The sequence below is a fragment of the Tinamus guttatus genome, unplaced genomic scaffold (genome assembly GCF_059628265.1).
Source record: "Tinamus guttatus ecotype Peru unplaced genomic scaffold, ASM5962826v1 Tinamus_guttatus_pri_ptg000006l, whole genome shotgun sequence".
Taxonomy (NCBI): Eukaryota; Metazoa; Chordata; class Aves; order Tinamiformes; family Tinamidae; genus Tinamus; species Tinamus guttatus.
Genome location: NW_028288540.1, coordinates 2,138,312 through 2,162,825, shown reverse-complemented (window position 1 = coordinate 2,162,825; position 24,514 = coordinate 2,138,312). Strand labels below are relative to the sequence as shown.

At 37.5% G+C, this 24,514-nt stretch overlaps 1 protein-coding gene across 3 annotated transcripts in view; it reads left to right on the top strand.

Annotated features, from left to right (window-relative positions):
- ESYT2 (extended synaptotagmin 2) overlaps positions 1-19,559 on the top strand; it is a 69,368-nt gene extending 49,809 nt beyond the window's left edge. Inside the window, exons 11-24 of one of the 3 annotated variants that reach the window (XM_088521128.1) lie at positions 255-303; positions 1,012-1,101; positions 1,636-1,731; positions 4,615-4,716; positions 8,521-8,583; positions 10,608-10,682; positions 12,045-12,131; positions 12,715-12,864; positions 13,930-14,315; positions 16,022-16,120; positions 16,792-16,923; positions 17,881-17,986; positions 18,640-18,689; positions 18,804-19,559. In XM_088521128.1, coding sequence (XP_088377254.1) covers positions 255-303; positions 1,012-1,101; positions 1,636-1,731; positions 4,615-4,716; positions 8,521-8,583; positions 10,608-10,682; positions 12,045-12,131; positions 12,715-12,864; positions 13,930-14,315; positions 16,022-16,120; positions 16,792-16,923; positions 17,881-17,986; positions 18,640-18,689; positions 18,804-18,849 — 1,531 coding nt within the window. In that variant the 3' untranslated portion in view covers positions 18,850-19,559. The remainder of the gene's footprint in view (positions 1-254; positions 304-1,011; positions 1,102-1,635; positions 1,732-4,614; positions 4,717-8,520; positions 8,584-10,607; positions 10,683-12,044; positions 12,132-12,714; positions 12,865-13,929; positions 14,316-16,021; positions 16,121-16,791; positions 16,924-17,880; positions 17,987-18,639; positions 18,690-18,803) is intronic. The other 2 variants (XM_088521135.1, XM_088521144.1) reach the window with 2 other exon arrangements.
- Positions 19,560-24,514: the final 4,955 nt, after the last annotated feature.

The window sequence follows — 24,514 nt, the reverse complement described above, 5'->3', positions numbered from 1 at the left end:
GTTGCACTTCAAGCTACAAAATGGGCTCTGGTACAGGCATATTTCCTATCATTCCACATCCCTCCTGCTTCAGCAATTTTGTTCCATCTTTCTTTTAGACAGTAATAAAGGAAGAGTATCTTTGCTCTGCTTCTTTGCTCTCAGTAGAAGCCTCGATGCTCAGCAGGCACAGGGTGGGTGGGGTCAGTTCTGCATTATTATTATTTTCTTCTCCTTTAAAATGCCCTGTTGTTTTGTTTGTTTGTTTTTCCTAGTTTGATGATAGATTTAATTGAAGTGGAGAAGGAGCGTCTTTTAGATGAGGTAAGTATTTGGTAAGTTTTGTTTTAAAAAAACATATACTGCATGTTTAGGTATTCTTTTGTGTGTGTGTGTGATTTTCTTTTATTTTTCTGGAAAAGCTTCCTATACACCTTGTGTGCTTGAACAGCCCTAATCCCATAAAAAAAAACCTCCTGGATTATCAGTGAAGTGGTTTGGGAGATATCTGAATTGATGAAAGAACAATGCTGTTCTTCTGGCTTAGCCTTTAATATCACTGCTATGTAAATGTATAAAACAGTGACCTATGTATTAGCAAGGATTTTTTCCTTCTAGGAGAACAACAAATTAACTACTATTAGACTTAGATGACTAACTGACTAACTGGAAAATGGAAGTTTTGTTGTATATTTAAGTGTGATTTTTATAGTAATGTTATGCAGGGCTTGTATTTCAAGAACGGTGTTACAGGTCTTAAATATTTGATATCTTGGAATAGTTTTGTGATATAGCATGAAGGCCTACATGACCATTTTTGTATTATGCAGCTGAGTAGCTTGTTTTTGTCTTAATACTTAGTGTAACTTTTAAACAATTTTAAAAAAACAGATCTTTTCAGGTTATGCAGATTTCAACTCTACTTGGATTTCTGCTGTGACTTAATGTTTCTTCTTATATGTCCTGAAGAGCCAACTGCAGTCATATGTGTTTGGTGACGGGTTATTTCACATTACTTTGCTTAACTTTTAGTGGTTTACTTTGGATGAAGTGTCCAAAGGAAAATTGCATTTAAAACTGGAATGGCTCACATTGATGCCAACTGCTGAAAATCTAGACAAGGTATTAATGGAACACATATATTATCCTAATCTTTACTCTTTTCCTGTTAAAAAAATACAAGTAATTTAATTCTCTAGCTGTGATAAATTTGGATAAGCCTGTAATTTTTTTAGTGTAACTTTCATTATAATACATCAGATCAATCAAATCTGACAGGGTGATTGTGGCATGTGATTTTTAAAAGGCTTCTTTTTCTTCTTTTCTTGTAACATTATAGTTTGAGAATATCCACAGGCATTTCATTATATTGAGAGATAAAATTGGGAATTAAATGTAATCTGTCCAGTTGTGTGTTTTTTTTTGTTTTTTTTTTTTTTTTAAGGGGGGGGAGGGGATTGGGGTGGAGTTTGTTGCAATATCTGTATCTGTATTTATATAAAATCTTTAAAGGTTGCTACTTTTTTAAAAATATTTTTGTGAATTTCTGGGTTTGGGGAGTTATTCTTAAAGTACTTTTTCAGTAATAGGACAAAAATTATGCCCTGCTATTGTTTGATTTGCAGATGAAGGCTCACAAGATATTTTTTGGTTTAGGTGCTGACAAGCATTAGAGCTGATAAAGACCAAGCCAACGATGGGCTTTCTTCTGCATTGCTTATTCTGTATTTGGACTCGGCAAGAAACCTGCCTGTAAGTTGCATTCTGCTAGGTGCCCACGTGTAAGCAGGGGTATCCCTTGCTTGCTTCAGCATGTCTTGCTTGATACTGTGCCACACTGCTTCACTAACGCACATCTTGCCATGTTTTCTCTACCTGTTCTTGTTTCAAAACGTGTAATGTAAGGTCCACGTTTCTAGTAGTATGGTATTACGGACATATGTGTAATATTAAACTGTTAACTTTTTAATCAGTGTGTTTTGTTTTTTTAAAGAATGCTCCTTTCCTGGACTTGAAAGGCTGCATGTTTTTTATTATTCAAAGTTTTCCATAAATAGTATGGAATCAGCATGGGGAATTGAAAGGAACTAACTGTGAATAAGGAAGGCTATTTACTTGAGCCTGGGTAAACATGCTTGCTTTGGTTTGGGATATCTGTGGTAGATGTGAAAATGTTGAAATTCTCATTGTGAAATTAATATAGACCAGTTGATGTTACAGTTGTAGAATACTTGTATGTGACTTCTGTCAGGTTGTCATTTGAAGTATCATTTATTTGCATGTGCAAAATGTATACATGGATAAAACATCCTGTTTCTGTCATTCTGTGGACTATTCTGTGAGAGTCTGAAATAGGTTGTGTAAGATAAGCAAAGAACTCGTAGTTTAATTCTAGTTAGGACTAGTTAGTAAATTACGGCTCATGGTTGCAAATAATAGCAGTGATAAAGTAAACAACACCAGTGACACAGGTGTGAAACACTACTGTGTTTTTTTTTTTTAATATTGTTATTTGATGAAAAGTGCTGGAAGTAATCAGTAAAATTTCAAGCTTCAGAATTTTTTTGGTGCATTTTGCAATTTTTTCCACTGAAATTCCAATTAAAATGCAGCTTCAAACAGAGCAACAAGTGAAACCATAGCAGCCTAAAGAGTTTTCAGCACTGATTAGTCATTTCATATAGTAAACATCGTGTGTTTGGGGCTGTGCAGAGCCAGCTTTGGAAATGGTAGTAATAGGATGTTTTAGAAGCTAAAGAGATGTAGATCACTTGGATTTGAATCTTGCATCATCTTTTTAGCCTCACTATATTGAGCCTGGGGAAGAGGGGTGTGTGTGGGGGAAACTGTAACTTAGCAGGAATAGAGTATAAATCACAATGATGCTGTAGTCCTGTTAATTGATATGCTTAACATTAAGTTCATTAAGACATTAAGAATATTGCAACACAAAGAACATCTAACATGCAGAATTCTCTTATGTGCAGAATTAAATTTGACTCACTTTTGAGTTTTCTTTTTTCAGTTACTGGGATTTATTCAAACTGTTTTGAGTTCAATATTTTTGTTAAAATACAGTAAAGCCAGGCCAGTTAATGAGTGGTTCTATCATCCAGTTTGTTTGTTTATTACAACCTTTTTTTCTATGCTAGGCTGGCTTCCCCAGCAAGTAGCCAGAATTTTTATCTTTAATTTTTTTTTCCTCTTTTTCTTTTAAGCAAATATTCAATAACATTATCTATTTCCCTCAGAAAGATTAGGTTTAAAGTCTTGAGTTCCACCTGCTTTTGGGGACAGCATTTTCATTTTGATGTCTTACAGTGTCTCAATTATTCTTACTTTTAATGGGTAGATCGCTGAACTCTAAGGCCGCGGAGGCGCGGAAAGAGGAAGTTTCTTGCACCAGGCTACCTTGGTAGTAAACCTGGGATTAGGCTTCCGACTGTGCACGGTGGCCTGGGTAGGATTGAGATGAGGGTGGCTGTATGTGGGCACCTTTGTCCTCCTCTTTCTCTGTCACCACAGACATTTGCTACAAATAACTCTATATGTAACTTCATGTCATTTTCTGTCCAGAAATTTGTTTCTAAGGAATATAAGAAGTAGCACTGAGCACTCAAAACTTATTTTACAAGTGTACAAGGATAAAATACAATACTGTGTTAAATCCAAACCAGCTAAAAAGGATATAGATTATCCATATGGATAATGGATATGGGTGTTATCATAGAGCTGCTGGAAAAACTGCAGCAAATTGCAGTGCATACAGCTTCTGTATGACCATTTGATTCCGACATAGGAAAACACTGACAAGATAAAACGTGAAAGTGCAGCGACTCCTCCTGCTGTGTTTGTATTCATGGACGGGGATTGCACACATAAATAGTAAAATTAATTGATGCCACTGATTACTTGTATCTGTGGGAAGCAAAAAGATAAAGTAATGAAGTCTTACTGTTAAAGTTATCAATGCAACAGTCAGTGTAATTTTAAATTTTGCCCACAGCTTAATGTTAATATTGAAATAACTACAGTATAAACTACACTACAGTATAAAAGTAACTACTCTTATACTCAAAAGTAACTTTTTAAGTTAGCATTGATCACAGATGTATTTTAGATCTTGGAGTCGATCATATTTTTCTTTGGTTGTAGTTAGTCGTTCCCTCCACAGGCCCTTCTCTTATATAGGTGCATCATCATTGTTTCTGAAACATTTGGGGTGATTTATTCAAAATATGCTTCAACAAAGCAGAAGGGAGGGTGAAGGGAGGGAGAAGACTTGTGCCTCTAAATTTACTTAGTTGGACCTGCCGTATAAATACGAACTGCTAACGGTAGAGCAGGAAAGTGTTTCTGTTTACTAAGAGGTAGCAATATACCTATAAGGCGCTAATCTCTTTGAATAATTGTGAAAAATATAAAACAAACAAAAAATCCACCTTTCTGTGCTATAGAAAGCCTTTTAATAGATGAAACTATAATGAGAAATATTTACTTACTTTATTATCTGCTGTTTTCTCTGGAATCCTTTGACTGTTTTCCTTAATTTTCCTATGTAGTAAAGCTGCTTATGCATTCATTCTGCCACAATCCCATCACTCTGCTTTCTCCTTCCATTTCCATCTTCCTAAGAGTATCTACGAGGGAAACTTTGGGTGTGGATACTTAAAAGAGAGGAGAGCATCGGGACTAGTCTTTTGTGAAAACACTACCTCACTCTATAGAGCACTATTTGTGAGTTCTCTGGTATTATTTGTATTGTATCTTTTCTCTGCCAGAGTGTGAATTAGTGCTACTAAAGTCACACGCTCTAGTGGAATGAGAGCATGCAATTTGTTTTCCTGCATGGTTTCAACAAGTGTGCATTGTTTTTTGTGCTATTTTGATTGCATTTTGAAGGCTGTTTAAATTTCATTGATCACTGATCAGCATATCATTGGGTAAGTAATTAACTTTTGACAATTAAAAGCCCAAGATAAGTTTGTTGTAGAAGCTCTTGCACTTAAGTTCAATTGCTGGTTCACAGATAAGTAAAATACATATTGTGCCAGCCTACTGTGTGCTGCCAAATTGGTTGCCTTTGCTGCAGAGAAATGCAAGTGTAAGAAATATTGCACCCCAGCAGTATTTTTAAAAGGAGAGTGTTTGTAAGGACTTGTATGCTCTCCACACTGAAGGACTGCTTTAAAAGTGTGTGGTGCTTTCTGTTCCCCAAACTATAAATTCCCTTGTAAATTCTATTTTGCTCATTATGTTCCCTATTTTGCAAATTCCCAAGATCCTTTTCTTTTTTCCCAAATTAGTCTGTAGTCAGCAATACCCAGTGTAGGGGGAGTGAGCAGTTGTTATTTTTTGCTTTATGCTTTTAACATAAGAAGCTAACGTGTGTCTAAACATCTGGCACTTAAATCTTTAAGCAGTTAAATCTTTGTAACTTCAGAAAGGATGGGAGTGAGTTCAGAATCGAAACCCTCTTGCCAGAGATTGCTGGGGACCCCCTTACAGCTTGTGCAGAGGACTTGCTTGCTGGCTGGTCCAGTTTGATTCATACCATACTCTTATTTTTAAAAAATAAATCAAATCCTTTTTCTATGGTCCTTTCAGTTAGTTTGTGTGTGGAAGTTCATTTTGAAGTATCAAACAACATACCTTCAGTACTAAATCCTGCTTAAATGTAATGAGTAGGCACTCCATAAGCATAGTTATCTAAAGTTAGGTCACCTATAAATTATCTGTTTTTTCTCTCCAGAGATTCAAACTCTGTATTGTATGGTTCAGTATTTCCTTTTTAGTATTTTAATATTTTCAAGTATTTCCTGGGGACAGGGTGTGTGCAGCTGGAGGCCAAGGGACACAAGTGAATAAGAGCTTCAAGGGCCCAGAGTGAATAAGAGCTTCAGCAGGTGCAGAGCTTCACATTCTTCTCAGGGCATCCATAAACACTTGAGCAAAAATTCATAGCCCTGAATGTCTGATACCCAGCTAGGGTGTCTGGGCTGCTTGTGAACAGGGAGAAGGGAAGGAGGGAGACAAGTGAATGCCTATATATCGTGGCAGAGGAAAAACTAGTGTCTTAAGTGCTCTGAATCACTTTCTACATCTAGAAAGCAATTAAAATTGTATGAAAAATGTAGATTTTGTCTTCCAAAAGTGTATACCACTGGTTTTATGATACGTTACCATTAACTCAGTTATTGTTGGTTTTGAGGGCACATAATATATAAATTACATGTATTTTAAATCACTTCTACCAGATTGGTTTCTGTCTTCTGGTTATCAAGTGAGGTTGTGCTCAAAGACTTAGAAACTTTTAAGAACCCTTGAGAATCCCAAGCATGAGTTAGTAAGTCAACATAAATAGTAATGAGTGGTAGTTCAAATCATATCAAGCATCTGACTTTTAAGATCTAAATAGCTTATTAGTTGTCATATAATTTATGGGTTTGTTCTCAGGATTTACCGCAAATGGCAGTAAATGGCCACTAGGGAGCACTAACATGAAGTTTAATCTTTTTTTTTTCTTTTTTTTCCTTTTTTTTTTTTTTTCCTTATTATGACAGTTACCAGGATAGCCCTATACCTGCAGAGAAGCTCATAACTGTAGCAAGACTGTTTTGTCACCCAGGGCAAACCGCTTACCTGGCTTTTTATAATGAATTCTCTCCCTTTTCTTCTGCTAATCTCCTGCTCAGCTTCCATCCTCATGGACCAGCAGATCCTTCCCTTCAATCCTGAAGCCTGGCAAGGCTGAAACATGTTTGCCCCGGCTGATGTCCCTATCCTTGCTTTGATTCCGGAGGAATCAACACATGTTCAATACCCAGGAATCATTGTTTGGCTGCCTTGATAATTTAGCTAATAAGTTGGTTCTTGACATCTGAAATACATCGATGCAATGAATAATTTAGGTGAAAAATTGTACTGAATTTGCAAGTGAAAACATGAAGGAAAGATGGTCATTAAGTTGAGGGCTGGTTTAGAGTTCCAAATGATTTGGTAAATTTAAGATGTGATCTGAAACTGAAACTCTTCTAGCAGAGAAGATTACAGCACCCACACAGCAATAATTCCTTGCATAAATAGGGGAGGGTAATAATTGCCTGAGAGATTTGCCTTACAGGAATAGATCTACAGTTGCACTGTCTGTCAGGCTGCTGCAAAGTGGCAAAAATGGTATTGAATATAGAAAGAAAGAAGAATATAGACTGTAAGATGCATGGACTAACTAATTCTCTGTTCTGCTTAACTATTAGTGAGGCCCTGATTTTGGCTGTGGCAATCCAGGAAAGATGGAGACCAGCTGAAATGAGTCTGGAGGACAAGCACCAGTGATAATGGGAAAGGATAAATAAGGGTGGTTTAGCCTAAGAAAGATAAGATAGGGATGGGGAAAAAAAAAAAAAAAAAAAAGAACCTTTATAGTTTTCTCCAGTCAATGCTGTTATATTTTCTAATCCTTTTGAAGCCGAAGTTTCAAAGTCAGATGTCAGGAACCTTGAAGTACATATTGGCTGGCATTAGGATGCAACATTTCCCCGAAATGTGGAAAAAAAAAATCTGTAGAAAGACTAAATCTCTATATATAGTTACTTGTGTGTTTGAATTTCAGGAATGCATTTCTTCTAGCATAGCATAAGTAATATTGTTTTCTGTTATCATCTAGGTCATTAGGCAGTTTTTTTATGCTCCTACATACTACAGCTCATAAAGCAAAATTGTCCCTCGAAGCAGAAAGCTGTGCTAAGAGGGGAAAAAAAAAAAAAAAAAGAAAGAAAAAAAAAAAGAAAGGGGGGGGGAAACAAAGCTAACTGCTACTTGAAGTCTGTTTCCTTTATTTAAAAAAACATATTTCCTGAAATTTCTTCCTTATGAGTTAGATATTGTCACAGATTTTCAGTTCACTAGTATGACTTCAAGAACAATCAATTATTAATAAAGTAAAATGGGAAACTTTGCATAATTGATACAAAATAGAGGTTTTGTACTGTTAAACTCGCCCAAAAATCTAAATACTAAATTGTTGCTTTAAGATAGAATGCCAAGTATAATGAGCTAAGGCTTCCTGCTGTTTTTAGTGAAGTGATTTTCTCTCCTGGAGAGCACTCACCCATACTTCCTTGACTTAACAGGGAATCTTCTGTGTCAGAAAAATATATTTTACCTTATTGAAAAAGATTCATTTAAAGGATGGTCTTTTAAGACAGATGGCATTCATTAAATCCCATCTCCTAAGCTTCTATGATGCATTTTTTATCATTGTAAACAGATCTGATAAGGAAAATACAGATGTAATGAGAGTATTTTTATTTTAAAACAAAATAAATACATGTATTCAGAGAAGACAGGAAAAAAAAGTCAGATTTTGTTTATTTTGGTAATTCTTTCATTGTTTTGTTTGAAAGTTCTTTGTTCTTTGTTTTTTTCTTTTTACCTTTTTTTGCTTTGTCCTATGTTGCCATGTCATTATTAACCTAGTGAAATTACTTCATTGCATGACTTATTAACCCTTCGTATGTTCATTCTCTCCTGACTTAAAAGAATAATCCTTTAGAATTTAACCCTGATGGCTTGAAGAAGGCTGCTGTTCAGAAAGCCCTAAAGGTAAAACTAATATAGTTGTCCTTTTAAGGTCACAAAAAATAACTGGAAATGCACAAATGCCTGCAACACTTCTCTCGCAACAGCACATGGAATTTCTGTGGTCAGATATTTTTTAGTGCATTCTAGCTTTAATTTAACTTTTGGTATCAAGAAGTGGTCAAGAGATTGGCAGAATACTTTGGTTTGTGTTAATTTGAACTTTAAATCAGTTGAGTGGAGTGCAGACTGCTTTAGAAGATGAAAATAGTCTTTAAGATTCTTGAACCAGTTTGAAGTAGTAAGTTGACATGAAAGCTAAGACATCTTTTACAAACAAGATGATGCTTTCCTGCCCAACTCTGAATGACCATCTGCTTAAATAATTTAGTCATATGTGTTTTGAATTTTTTTTTTTTAGTTATATATTTTACGCTCTTTATTTGAATGCTGAGTAAATTAAGGTCAGCCTCCTAGTAAGGAAGAGAGACAGCCGAGACACAAACTTGGAGAGCATTAACCAAATTCTCAGCTGGAGAAATGCAGACAATAGACAAGTGCTAATAGTCTGGAATATTCTGTCAGGAGCAGACTTGTCAGTGGCAGGAGTTAGAGGTGCCTCATATTTGTACATATGGTGACTTTCGTAGCATGAATTAAAATGACTTCTACTTGTATACCATCATATAAGCAAGAAGGTCTTTTGGGAACATCTCCAGTTTACCTCATTTTATGAAGAAAAGAGAACTCCAGGTACACTTATGGGGGAAGAATAAAACAAATTTCACTTGCCTTTTCAGCACCATTGGTTGGAGTGTAATCTGACTTTCTCTGTGTTCCTTAAACAGCTGTTTTCCTGTGACTTTGGTTAGAGCCAAATATTTATTATTATTATTATTAGAAATTAGAAAATTTTATTAGAAATTATGAAAGAAACGCAGCATTCATCCAAGAAAGGAGTGCTTCGTTAACATTTTTTTTTCTAAAGGGAAGTATTGTTTTACGCATGGAGTGTTACATAAAAATCAAATAATATTAGTGGAAGTGCATAACTTCCTATGTCCAGAACATAACTGCAGATCCAAAAATATCAGAAATAAGCTCTCCTCTAATTAAAAAAAAAAAAAACTTACAGTGAAGTTATTCAAATTATTTTAATTGTGACCTTACATGCATTGAGTAGTCTTCAACTAACCCTGTTTACAATGTCTGATCTTTATAATTTCCAACTGAGTAGAATTCAAAGTAAATTATTAACCATGTAAGTTATGTTTTTTAGGCCTTTTCAATTGCAATAACACCTGCTTGAGATTTTTAACTTTCATGTCTAACCTTTCTTTCTTAAGTTTTTGTTAGGTTAATTTAAAATGTGTGAAAAATATGTAGTTGGGAATGTTCCTTTGTGTATATAACTTGATTCTAAATTGATGTTTATTTTCACAGTTTGATGTAATGCTATACAGCTGGTGAGCAAGGCTCAGATATGGCAGATGGTTGAGTCTCTAATAAAGAGTATTTGGTAAACTGTAGAATATACCTCAGGTACATTATAGTGCATCTGCTTCCTCCCCTAGCTGAAAAGGGGGGGATGTCCCTGTGTTGATACTACAAGTTTAATAGTAATACTGCTTTGTAAAGTAAGCTTCCTGAGTTTGTGCTTTCTCCATATCTGCCATCTGCATGCAATATTCATTTTGCAGTTTTAATTATGTTCCATTGGCTTTGGGGATTGTAATGCCATTTACGAGTTTCATTCAAAGAAAGGAGGAGTCTAAAACTTCTGCTCATTTGCAGCGTTTTGCTTTAACTAACTTAGGGTGGTTGGATATGTTCATTAACCAGCAGATAAATTCCTGCCATTGAAACTATTGAGTAAAATACTAAGAATAATAAATATGCTTAGGGAATGCATATGGCTTTTATTATTAGGATGGAAACATTCAAGTTTCAGGGGAAAAGACAGGTTTTATATGTAGGAATTGAATATAACTGGAGGTAGATGCAGCAGTTTATTCTGAAGACAAAGTTTTTTGCTTTTTCTTTATCAGTCAGGAAAGAAAATAAACAGCAATCCCAACCCTCTTGTTTTGCTGTCAGTTGGACACAAGGCGCAGGAGAGTAAGGTAAGCACTTGCTGCTGGTTCTTGTCTCTGTCTGCAGACATTTGGTGGTACTGCCTGCATAGCACTAGCTACAAGCCATTACTGCACTAAAAGTTAGACCTGTAACAGAAATTGCCAACAGGAAGCCTAGGACTGAATGAGCACTTAGCTTAAATTTAGTGAGTCTAGATTTTGATCGATTAATCTAAATCAATTCTTAGCAATTACTTTATTTGCACATGTCCAGGCACAGTAGATGCCTGATTTGCAACTGGGATTCCTACAGAAGTGGTTATATAAATACCAGTGTGGACAAAGCAGGTTTTGAAATACTTGTGAAGTTTTGAAAATGTATAGTATCATGGAGTTAGAAATGTCCGGGTTGGGAAGGACCTGTGAACATCACCTGGTCCAACTTTCAATTTAAAGCAGAGCCTTGGTTTAGTCAGGACACTGTCTAGTCAAGTCTTGAGCATTTCTAATGAAGGTGTACCACCGAGAAGAGTTTGGCCCTATCCTCCCTACATTCTCCCCCTCAGGTACTTATACATGGCCAAACAGCACAGCTCGCCTAGTCTTTCCTCATAAGATAGATGCTCCAGTCCCTTAGTCATCTTTGTCACTCTACACTGGACCCTCTCTAGAAGCTCCACATCCCTCTTGCCCTGGGGAGCCCAGAACTGCACCCAATACTCCAGGTGCGGCCTCACCAGAGCTGAGCAGAGGGGCAGGATCCCCTCCCTCGACCTGCTGGCAACGCTCCTCCTGATGCAGCCAGGATCCCATTGGCCTTCTTGGCCACAAGGGCACGTTGTTGCCTCATGGTTAACCTGTTGTCAACCAGGACTCCCAAATCCCTCTCCGTGGAGCTGCTTTCCAGCAGGTCAACCCGTAATCTGTCCTGGTTCCTGGGGTTATTCCTGCCCAGGTGCAGGGCCCTGCATTTATCCTTGTTGAAGCTCATGAGGTTCCTCTCTGCCCAACGCTCCATTCTATCCAGGTCCTTCTGAATGGCAGCACAGCCCTCGGGGGTGTCGGCCACTCTACCTAGTCTTGTATCATTGGCAGACTTGCTCAGGGTGCACTCTGTGCCCTCATCTAAGTCAGAGGAACCAGTTGAACAAAATCCAGGCCAGTACTGACTCCTGGGGGACACCACTGGCCACAGGCCTCTGACTAGACTCAGATGCATTTATTTATTTAGTCCATATTTTACCAACTTGGCAACACAGATATTGTGGGAGATTTTAAAACATCTTCCTAAGATCAAAGTCAAAATGTAAAATTTTAAAAGCCAAACTGTAAAGTCTAACAGCAGCTTCATTAGACAAAAAATGTTTTATAATTTTTACACTTTCTCTTTTCTCTACTCCCTAAAATTAGATTCGATACAAGACCAATGAACCAGTGTGGGAGGAAAACTTCACTTTCTTCGTACACAATCCGAAAAGACAAGATCTTGAAGTTGAGGTATGTTTTCTGATTCTTGAATAATTTTGCTTTGCTAGGGTTTCAGTAGTAATATCAATACATTACAGGCTATTAAAAATATCAGATTGTGAATATATTGTAAGCACTATTAAAAGTTGTACTAGACTTTTTTTTTTTTTTTTTTTTAAGATCAGGCTAATAAATGTTTGCTTGCATTTACTCTTGCTGCTATTAAGTGTGGTTATGTATAGCTAATTTGTTTGCCATCATCTAAGAGACCTTTGCTTTGTTCAAATATTTAATCCTTGTTGACACATCGTTTAGACCACGCAAATAAACTGAAGTAAATGTGAACTGTTCTACCTGTTACTCCCTAACAGTTGAGAGAATTCATTTTAACACACTTAGAAGTTGCATATTATTTACATTAGCTAAGGGTCAGCTGGATGTTAAAGTTTTTTCTCTTGCAATTGAAGGAAGGAATGAGGAGAAATTTGGGTTAAGAACCAGCTATAGGGCTTGGGGTTGTTTTTTGCTTTTAAGTAAAACTATTTCTGTTTTCTTTTTCTAAATTCCTCTAAAGCAGATGATATGATGTTACTTAGCCTCTGTGTTCCTGCAGGTCAGGGATGAACAGCACCAGTGCTCTCTGGGGAACTTCAAGCTGCCTCTAAGCCAGTTGCTGGAGAGTGAGGATCTGACTATGCATCAGCGGTTCCACCTGAGCAACTCGGGGCCAAACAGTACCATATACATGAAGATTGCACTCAGGGTACTGCAGAGCTTATTGTGTTGTAAATGTCTGCAAGCACAGTCCAGGCTATGCTAAATTCCAGGCTTAAAACTTTGTGAAGAACTCACTGTTTTTCCTTTTGTGTAGCATTGGCTGGTGTCCTCTAGTTGTGGCAGTGCTATAAAGATATCCTGTAATAGAAATCTGATCTACTTGAAAGTCACAGGAATTTTCAGAACAAAACAACAGCTCTATAAATTTATATTGAGGTGAATATTAAGTTCTCCGTGTTTGTAGGTGCATTGAACTGGAGTCTGAGTTCCTGTATATCTCCTAAGACTCAGTGGGCTACAGAGCAGTGAAATCACCCCTCTTTTATAGAAACGGAATTGATGTCATCATGGTCTATAAAGAAGAAAGTCTGTAGGGAAGGAAGATATCTTCATAATACTAGAAAAATTCAGAGCAGCTTGCAGGCACACTAGAGTCCCAAAGGTAGCGCTTCCATGCTTGACTGCTGGTTTGTGTTTTTCTCCAGCTATGTTTGGTTTAATAAGATGTGCATCTTTCTTCAAACAGCATCACACTTTTGTCTATACATTTATTTTTTTCTAAAACACTTTTCATAATTTAGTTTTAACACTAATTATATTGTTATCTACTTGTATTAATAAATGAAAGCAACCTGTGAAGGAATTTAAAGGTAGTGAGAAGAAATTCTGATGAAGGATTAAATTTCAAAAGATGAGAAGAAAAAATTCCAGGAAAAAAAAATTCCAGATGACTAAAACTGCAAAGCAGATGCACTTGCACTAGAAGTGTTTTGACTGTAGGAGGCAAAAAAAACTCCTAGAGAAAACTCCTAGAGAAAAAACTCTAAATGAATAGAGAATTTGACATTATATATTCACTTCAGTTGCCACAAAAAAATATAAGGAGCTGTGCTTTAGTGTGATACATTTTCTGGTAAAGAGTAAATGAACATAAGTGGTCCTTCTTGTCTAAATTTAACAATTTATCACAGTACTTTAGCAGGAACAATTTGCTTTTTTTATTTTTTTTATTCAAGGATGATCTTAAAAACTTTTTTTTTATTTAATCTAGGTACTTTCTCTTGAAAAGCAAGCAAGATCTCCAGACCATCAACACTCAGCCCAAGTGAAGAGGCCATCTCTTTCCAAAGATGCAAGAAAATCATTTAAGGCTCAGGTTCCTGTCCCACCACCAGCCGACTCGCACAAACCTGTCCCAGCGTCCCCAGGGACTGACAGCGACAAGAAGGCTGACGGGGCAGAGAAGACTCAGCCTCCCAGTGCCAGTCCTCAGTGGCCCACAGATCTCAGCCGAAGCTCCTCCAGCCTCCAGGCCTCCAACTTCAACTATTCTCCTAGTCACCTGTCGGTCAAGGAACCCACTCCCAGCATAGCCTCAGACATATCCCTGCCCATCGCCACGCAGGAGCTGCGCCAAAGGCTGCGACAGCTTGAGAAGTACAGTACTGCTTTGGGCATTACAGCTCAGTTCTTTTTTATTTATTTTTTTCCAGTAAAAAACGTGGTCAATGCAAATGCAAAAACAGAGATTCTGCTCAGTTTGAATTTCAATAGTATTTTTTTTCCTACTGCCAGCATTGCAGTTTATAAGCCTGGCATTTGGAGACTCTTGTACTTTCTGGTTCCTCAGTAAGATTCTGCAGTTAGAAGTCAACACTGTGAGGATGTGCAAGATAAACGTCTATCTTGTTCTCATAGCTATATTGGCTGCTTAAAAAAAAAAAAAAAAAAAAAGTGGGATTGGGGAATATTATATTTCAGTGTAACTTTCATGCCAGTAATAGTTGCCAGTTTCACCACTGAATCCTATTAGCATTAATATAAATTAAGGCAACTAAGCTGGATATAGCTCATCTTTTTAAATTACTCAGAGGGATTGTTGATTATAAAGAATATTAAATGAATGGTCAATTTTTATTGAATTAAGAAGAATTGCTGCAAACTATTCTTGCTGCAGTTATGACTTCTTTTTAAGTTCTCTCTAATTTTACTTGCCTCAGAGGGCAGTTGTGCTTACCAGTAAAGATAGCTGAGAACAGCCATCCTGCTTTGAATAGGAGCCTGCAAACCTTTAATTCCCTATTCATTTCGTTAGTTCCTCTATGAATCAAAATAGTTTTTTTATTATTATTACTAAGTAAGAAACTGAACTGAATTTTTATTGTCCTTGGAAGATTTCTTAGAATCACAGAGTGGTTTAGGTTGGAAGGCACCTCAGGAGGTCAGTTACCCTCCGCTCAGAGCAAGTCTAACTTCAAAGTTAGATCAGGTTTCTCGAGCCTTGTTCGGTCAAGTTTTTGCATCTCCAAGGATGGAGATTCAGAAACTTTCTGGGCAGTTTTAGTGCTTAACCACTGCTCTATGAAGACATTCATCCATATGTCTGGTTGGAATTCTTTGCTTGCTGCAACTTAAATGTTGCCTTTTGCCTTTCCACCGTGTTCCCCTGAGAAGAGTCTGACTCAATAGCTTCCTTTTTGATTGCAATTGGGTCTGTCAGCCTTCAATCTAAGCAAATTCATCTTCCTCAGCATCTACTTACGCATTATGTGATTCAGTCCCTTGTTTATCTTCATGGTCCTCTGCTGTTTTCAGGCTGTCAGTAACTCTTCTGGCCCCAAGCCAGGGTTAGCTGTTGTTTATTATGATAAAAAATTATGATTAATTAAAGCATAGAATTTCTTTTTATTTGATAACACTGATTAAACTATGACTAAGGAGGTCTCTTTTTTTTTTTTTTCCCCATGAATACCTTGCATCAGTGTTAAGAAATTTAAAAAACAATGAATGGTCTTCTAAGCAGTTCCTGGCCCTTGCTAAGAGTGGTTCATTTCTGATAATGATTTTCAAAGCAGAGAAGAGCTAATTTTCAAAGCTGATAAGAATCTCAGTTCATTCTTTTGGGGAGAGAACTTAAGGAGTTTAAAGGAGAACTTCAAGTACAAGAAATGGATGAAGGGGTGCTCATGTTCTTTCTTGTGTGTGCAGTTTTTCTATTTCACTGGTCTAGTGGAAATTTAAATTGATAATAGATGATATCTGGAAACACTACTCAGCTTGTTTTTCAGCTTTTTCAGCTAGGCTCACACATAATTTAAAAAAAAAATAAAACTCTGCATAATGTTCTGCTTTTTCTTCCACAGTGGAACAACTCTGGGGCAGTCTCCATTAGGACAGATTCAGCTCACAATTCGTCATAGCTCGCAGAGAAACAAACTGATCGTGGTTGTGCATTCCTGCAGGTGAGCACAAGATACCCAATTCTAGTCTTGTGTATATTTCTTTGTAAACTTGACTTAATATCTTGACTTATCCCCTTAAATTGAATAGTTGTGTCAATGGTCTTTATTTTTAAAATGATGTACTGATTGTAACTCTGTGTAAATACCAAATCATGCAGAGCTGTCCTCAGAATTAGTAAAACCTTTGTTTTTGTTTTTGTTGTCTTATTTGCCTGTTATGTTTCTATGGTTTTTCTAGATAAAAATAGTAATTAGATCTTTATTAGCAGTACCTGAAAGTTACATTGAAGGGGCTGAATTTTTTTATAAAATGACAGAAATATGATCTTTGGAAAGCCACACGTCTCAGCTATGAACTGGAGAAGTAAAGGAGCATATTCAGTTCTGTCTGCCTGCCATTTGTCTGATATCTTACGAGTGGCTGCTCAGCACTTCTCTTCCATTGCCTTATCCCCTATGTTGTAAACAGCCTGCTTGTACCTTGTGCAGAGCATCTCACCTGAGATTCATATGAGGGTCCTAAAATGAATATGCAAATAATATATATGGCGATAAAATGAACTTTATTTAGGTACAAAGTACTAAATTCAGTAACAGCCGTGTAAACGCTTATGTTTAACAATGTCTCCTTTATTTTCTAAGTGTTTTTCCTTGTTGCTCATTGCTTGCAGAAATCTAATAGCCTTTTCAGAAGAGGGATCTGATCCTTATGTTCGAATGTATTTACTACCTGACAAGAGAAGATCAGGAAGAAGAAAAACACATGTATCAAAGAAGACATTAAACCCGGTGTTTGATCAAATGTAAGTTCTAAGCTGATTTCTATCATGTAACAACAGACTGGCCAAGCCAAGGTTGCTCAAAATGACTCTGTGACCTGTTGAGATTCCTCCTAGTCAGTGTCAGATTATGCACTCCACCTCCTCCTCCTCCTGTGATCTTCTTGTCATCCTGTCCCCTCTTCTCACTATGGCTGTTGGTATCCAGCCACTTCAGTGGTTTTTTTTTGCCTTATCCCGTGTCAGTTACCTCCCCCTTGTGCTGGCAGCCCAGAAGCAGTGAGCACTTCTTGGGCAGGTGGGTTCTAGGTCAGCAGCAAAGCACCTGCTAGCTGGCAGGTACCTTTGGAAGCACTTCCAGCCAGCGAGCGCGTCGACTCTGGCCACCTGGATGTGGCCTTGTCTGGAAAAGGGAAAGCTTGTAGAAATATCCCAATTAAACCTCACATTTCTGTTATATTGGTATCAGTGAGGCTGGAATAAATGCAATCTATTCATGTGAAATCTGAAATTGAGTTGTTAGAAGCTGCAGTAAATTCTTCTGGCAGTGCAGTGCTCTCCTTTCTGTTGCAGGTTTGTTTTACCGTGGCATTCAAAGTAAAATTTATTGCAAAGCAATAGGACTAGGAAAGAACTGGAGTGACAAAGAGAGGGTAGATTGTGGTACAGTCTTGTCCTCAGTGTGTGCAAGTCCCAGATCTAGCAAACAAAATGCGTTCTTCCCTTAAAGTGGATAGATTTGCTTGCTGTTGCAAGAATGCTTTTTCTGTACTTTTATATACCAGGTTCACTAAATGTATTTGTAGAAGATGACTGCCCATTCTCTCACTTCTGGAGAAAAGTGTGTTGAGCTGTGAGGATAGTAGCATCCCTATTTCTCTTTTTCATAGAATAAGGGTTTAACATTTTTATTTACTTTTACCAGTGACTGAACTCATACTTTGAGTACAGAATTCCCTAAAACATCATTTTCTGTGTCAGATTTGATTTCAGTGTTTCCCTACCTGAAGTACAGAGAAGAACACTAGATGTAGCAGTGAAGAACAGTGGTGGTTTCCTGTCCAAAGACAAAGGGCTGCTTGGCAAAGTAAGTTGAAAACAAGCCACTTCCTATCAAATGGTGGCATGGTGTTATATGAAGGCTAAAATGCTTGTTTGACGTGAGCTTACTGGTATTGACTTAAGTCCTTGTTTTAGGCAGTATGAAGCTTTTAAAGTGATAAATGACCTAGATGTCAAGCTTCAATTATGAAAGAATTGCATCCTAGAGGGTGAGAGAAAACATCAAGCAATGAGATGGTGGTGCATGCTCCAGAGATGTGTATGTTTTTGAGACAGTAAAACCTAAATGTCAGATTAATAAATCATGCAAAGAAAATAACAGCCAGTAGAAAATAGGGGATAAGTTTGAAAATAGTCTCAAAAAACTCAAGCTTTGAAAAAGTTGGTTGAGACTTTGTTTGCAGAAACACAGAGAGGAAAGCATTTGCTTTATATCAAAATAAAAATCGTGTGGGATGAGCTGGAACTATGTCACTTAAGGTATAGATTTTTAAGTTGAAAACAGAAACTTGTAACCTTACTAGAAGCCTAAAGAGAGAGATACCTCTGGCACCAAGGACTTAAAATGTTCCTTATTAATGGCGTTACTTATACTGTAGTTTACGGGATGGTTAAATTTGATCTTTAAAAAAAAATGCAATGTAGGACATACATTGATTTCTAATTTAATTTCCATAGTTACTGATACCTCTGGCGTCTGAAGAACTTGCTAAAGGCTGGACCCAGTGGTAAGTATAATATTTCCTTTACTGATCATACACAAATACCTGTGTGTTAAACATAGTGTTAGGAATGCACGCTGAGCGTAACCGAAAACTCTTCTTTGTGCTTTTCATTTTCAGGTATGATTTAACAGAAGATGGTACAAGGCCGCAGGGTGCAAGCTAGGCCCCTCGGCACGGGAAATTCACCACACATTTTTGCCAACCTTTATATATTTTTAAAGCATTGCTCTCACAGATGTACCAATATTATTTTTATAGCTTCACTGATTTAGTTCTTAGACATATCCCAAATAATTTTATAACACTTGTTCATTTTATGTAGTCATAACCTTTCTCATTGTTAAACTTGTATTTTATTTTGCTAAACAATTCTGTGTTCTGTCATGTGCAATAGTAAAGTAACCTTTTGTGTTTAAAATGACTTTTATGGCGGATGTACCTATTAGAAAGTGAAAAGATGACGTTCTGCTGTTTTCCTGCCTTGTTTTATATATCACCAACATATACTGTACCATGTAAATACATACTATTTTTTTATAATTATTCCATGCTGGTTTAAATTCAGAAGAAATTAGATAAAGGATATAGATATTTTCTTCTACATGCATGTTAATTTTGTTAGATGAATCTCTTTTGTCTTTGCAGCACAATAGTCTTAATGTTGTTGATTTTGTGATACTCTTCAAAAACAAGTTGCAAAAGGCATTATGGCTTTTGTGTGTTTCTGGCCTAGTATGGCTGGTTTGAAATGTACAAAACATTAAAATTTTAATATTTATATATAAATGTATTATTGGAAAATCATGCTATAGAATATTATAAACAAATGAGAATTCTATAAATAATGTATAAAGAGAGGATGAGGTCCCTGAATCAGTTTATTAATCTGGGTTTTCATTTGGTGGAGTAAGCATAGCAAACAGTCCAGAGTTTTGTTATACAGGTTCACTTGCTTTTTGTTATTTATTCCCGTACTCTCTAGTACTAGACACGTGACCTGCTGAGCGTATGAGTACATGGAGATTTTTCTATATTGTGAACAAAATCTTTTACTTGGAACTGTCCTTACCTGCCTCCTTTCATTGATTTTAAGGAGAGTACCGCTCAGCTTGCAGTGCAGGTTCATACCGTAGGCACACGTACAGGGCACACATTATTTTTATTATTCAATGCTATGCTAAATAGCATATTAAACCTTCAGTAATGCTAAAGGGGAGCACCAATAGTGAAGTGTGAAACTGGGTTGAAACTGACTGTCTCCCCAGTTGCTTCGTTGCTCCCACGAGCACATCCTGACATGGGCTGCCCCTTGAGACTGGAGGAGGCAGGAGTGGCCTAAGGGTTCTGCTCTCAACTCCCGTGTCATGAATTATCGGGAAACTTTTGTATCCAGATCTGCTTTTTCTTTCTTGTGAGCTTTCTCAGACTGTTATAAAATGTGCATTATGAATCCAAGAGAACAGTTTGGCCCCCGCAGGGCCGAAAGCCTCAACCTTGGATAAGTATGCAATTAGACAGGCAAAGAATATCATTTAGCTAAGATTATAGAACGATCTCTCGGCCAAGAAATAATTTTTAAAGCAGAATAATAAATTTCTGAAACTAGCTTTATTATAAAACAACTGACAGAACCTTAATTCTAGGTGTAGAATATGTCTACATTACTAGACATACCAAAGTGCCTACCATAGCTGTAGCTTTGTCTTTTTCAAGTTTAAGAATTGACTCATTTCAGTTTGTTTAAATGGAGTTTAACATGAGCATTTGTTGCACGGACGTGTGCCCGCACACGCACACACCTCTATACAGTGGTAGCCTTCTGTTGCCACACTCTATACAAGAGAGTTTTAGCAAAGGGACTTGGAAGGTGAATTCTGCTGTGCTATTTTTGATGGGTTGACCAATAATAGAGAGGTTCTTTGTATCACTAAGAAAAATTATTTCCTTTTGAAGGCTTCACTTTATATTGGAATGTATACATATCTGTGTGTGTGTGTATATACACACACTCATCTGTTCATATGAAGTGTAGTGTATCATGAAATATATATATTTTTTTGTTCTCCGTTAAAGGAAGCTAGGAAATCACTAACTAAAAGAATTACTGTTAATATAATAAAGATGCGGAAAGCTAAAGCTGATCTAAATAAGAGGGGTAGTTCAGGAGGGTGATTGTCTTTGGCCTCAGTCCAGCCATAGGTGGAAGGACTGTACATCTTGGCCAGTGATTCCCTACAGCTTCATCTCTAGCCAACAAAGCAGCTGTTAGACTGGGTCAGTGTTTCAAGTCTTAAGTGAACTCTGGGGTCAGAAAATTTTAGAAGACTCTGTGCTTGAATTAAAAAAAAAAAAAAAGGCATATTTTGTCTTCAGAAGGCTCTAAGAAGCTTCCTGACTAAGAAGCTCCATGTGTGATGGGAGCACAAGTGAGTAACGAAACACGTAGGACAGCCATCAAAAATAGGGATGGATTATTAAGTGGGCCCAGAACCCATTTAGAAATTTAAAATTAAGAGATGCTATTTCCACTGGAATTCAGCAAGAAAAATTCCTATTGACAATAGGAACAGGGTAATAATCAGCCCAGGGCACCAGAGTCTCGGAGTTTTCTTCTGTGCGAACTTGGATCAGGGTAAGGCTGCCTGGGTGAGACTGCTCCTGCTCTTGAGGGTGGAAACGAATCTCTGGATCGCAGCTCCTGAGTCCTGAGTGTTCCATTTATGTGGAAAATCCCCACCTCATTCTCAAGTCAATGTATTGTGTATCAGCTGACAGCTTTTCATGTAGTTCTTTTTTATCCTGTGCCTTAAAATATGAAAATATGAAGATGTTTTAGATGTGGCTAAAAATAAGGGTTGTTACCTGTATGTACCAACATGTGTTCTCTACTATTGAAACTGTTTTTAGAATTGCTCTGCTTCACTGACAAGAAACCAGCTCTCTTGATTATAGCTTGTATAACCCAAACTCAAATCAGCATGCATATCACTTGGACTTGGATTAAAATAATTTTAATTTTCTGTCTTAAATCCTTTATCAGAGCTGCAGGAAATGGTGTGAGAGTTGAAATGAGAACAAAGGGTGATCACTTTTGTTAGATTGCCTTTTTTGCTCATGTAATTCTACATTATGATGCATGTATTTATTCAATAAATGGTTCATATGGAAGTCAGTATGGGTTATTTTGTCCTTGATTTTTTGTTTTGCATTTTTATGCTGTTAAATCAGTAATATACACTAGCTACTGTAACGTAGGTAGCTTTCGCGGCCTGGCCTGTCCTAGTGTCTGCTGTTACTCCTCCCTAGGTGCAGGACCCTGCACCTCACTGAACTTCTTGAGGTTCCTCTGCCCATCGCTCCGGCCTCGCCAGGCCCCTCTGAGCAGCAGCTCGGCCCTTCCAGTTTGGTCTCACCAGCAAACGTGCTGAGGCTGCGCTCTGTGCCCTCACCCAGGCCGCTGATGAGTGGGGTCAATACTGGACCCAGTATATGTATATATACACGTATACATGATGGCCCTTGGGGGACACTGCTAGCAACAGGCCTCCAGCTGGACTTGGTGCCACTGATCACAACCCGCGAGGTAGAAAAGCTCTGCCTTTCACCCAGCTTTCAGCCCACTCTCATGGAGCCCGAGCTTGCCTAGGAGGATCTTAGGGGAGGTGCTGTGAGAAGCCCTTCTGCAGTCAAGGCAGGCAAGTCCACCCCACCGCTCTGCGCCCACCTCTCCAGCCCGTTACCCACCTAGACGGCACTCGGGTTGGGTAAGTGTGATCTCCCCATCGCGAATCCGTGCTGGCTACTCCTGATGTTCCTCAACATGGTATCCAGGATCACCTACTCCATCAACTATCTAATTATCTACAGTGCTAACTGTTCATCTTGTTTTAGTTAATTTTTATTTAATTCTCTAGACCATCGATTGTGTTATCACACTTTTATCCCATTGCTTCATCTTTCTCAAATAATAACATTTCTTTCAAACTCTCATGTACTGAGATTCCCCTAGGCTCCAGAGCCCCTAAATTCCTGCAGAACTTTTAAACCCGGAATGATCAGCACTGCATATGTCATTGCAAAGCAGGTTTGCCACTAATTATATAATGTCATTACATACTTTTTGTCCTATAAATAACTTTTGTCCTATCAATAAAATTTTGTCTTAGAAATGCCATCATGCTATTGTTTTAGACTAGCTCTCCATGATTGGATTTTTAAACTTGAGATGTTTACAGTCATGCTGCTTTCTGCACTTGATACTTTAATTTGGAAATGTGAAAACTAAGTAGTTTAATCTTTCTTCTACGGAGCATTCTGTTCATCAACACTGATATTATTTTTCACTATACTGCCCACTGAATTTTCTTAATAATTTTGCACATCTTTGCTGTTATTGGGGCTTGAAATATCTCTACGAGACAGTCATGAACAGTTTTTCCTGTCTTTTGTTCTTCCTGTGCCTTTTCAGATAATTAATAATAGAAAATGCTGATCTATTCTACTGTTTCTTTTTTATCCTAATGAACGTGCTTTTTTAATTCTTCTTTTATTTCTAGACTCTGGCTAGTCTTTGATTCTTGGCAATATTGCACTTTCCCCTGATTATTTAACTCTCTTAGTGGTGTCAGCTCAGGAGTCTGTCAGAAGTTTTCTGGAAAGCCGAAGAAATTGTGAGCGGAATCTCTGCTTCTTTCCTTACCGTTCAGAAAGGTCTCTTTGCCTCCAAATTTCAGGCCTACGCCACGACAGTTTTGCCAATGTTTTCTGACTAGATGTATTTTTGATAAATGATTTTCAGAAGTTCTATGATTCTGGAGTAAATGCACTACAGATTCCTCATGCACTGGGGGCCTGGACAGCCCCAGTGTTGGCTGCACAGCCCCGGGCTCTCGGAGGTGGCTGAAATGGTGAAGTGACCATTGTCTGTAGGTCCCGAAGGAAGGTTTGGAATTTTACTGGATCACTGGGATGAGTTCCCTAAAACAACAAAATGAAAATGGATACACATTGGATGGCTGATGCTTCCAAAACTGAATTTCTAGTGAGCTGTTTTTAATTCTACAACCAGACTTGCAAGCTGATATATTATTCTACAAACTTTGAGACGTTGACAACTAGGGTTTACCAGGAATTTCACAAAAATTAGTAATTTAATAAAGAATATTCAGTAAGACTACTGTCCTACGCAGGCTTCATTCAACATTGGGGAGACATTTCAGCTGGTAGGCTGGAATACTTGGAAGTATCATGCATGTTTTTCTGTCGCTTTCTGTAGTTTAATGTTATTGTGTAGTGATGTTTTCAAGCTAGAATTGATAAGACCCGGTTATCTGGTTCTGCGTGAATCAGGAAACGCTCTCCCAGCTCGGGTAAACGCGACAGCCACTGGGCATGTGCTCTATCATAAACCTTCCTGTGGGACCCAGATGGACACATCTGGAGTGGGCAAGAGCACTCACCCAAATGAAGAACTGAAACTGCTTCCAGCCTTGTCATTCATACAGGTGACAACTGAAAAATATTGAAAACACGGTAATGAAAAATGGCTATTCATGTCTTACAAAATTATGTTTATAGCAATGCTGGGTTTTGCATTTTGTTAGACAAATCATTAGGCTTACTTAGATGGCAAGCAAAAGAAATTGCACTTGAAGGTTTAAACATTAAAGCTATTAAAGCTGTTAAATAGCTTTCTACATAGAGATATAAACCTTTGTGTTTTATTGTTTTTAATGTCTTTTTTCTAAATATTATTGGGAATGTACAAAACAGTTTTAAATGTTTATAAAGCACTTTAGTTTTTCTTCTCTTGCACAATCAGACTTTTC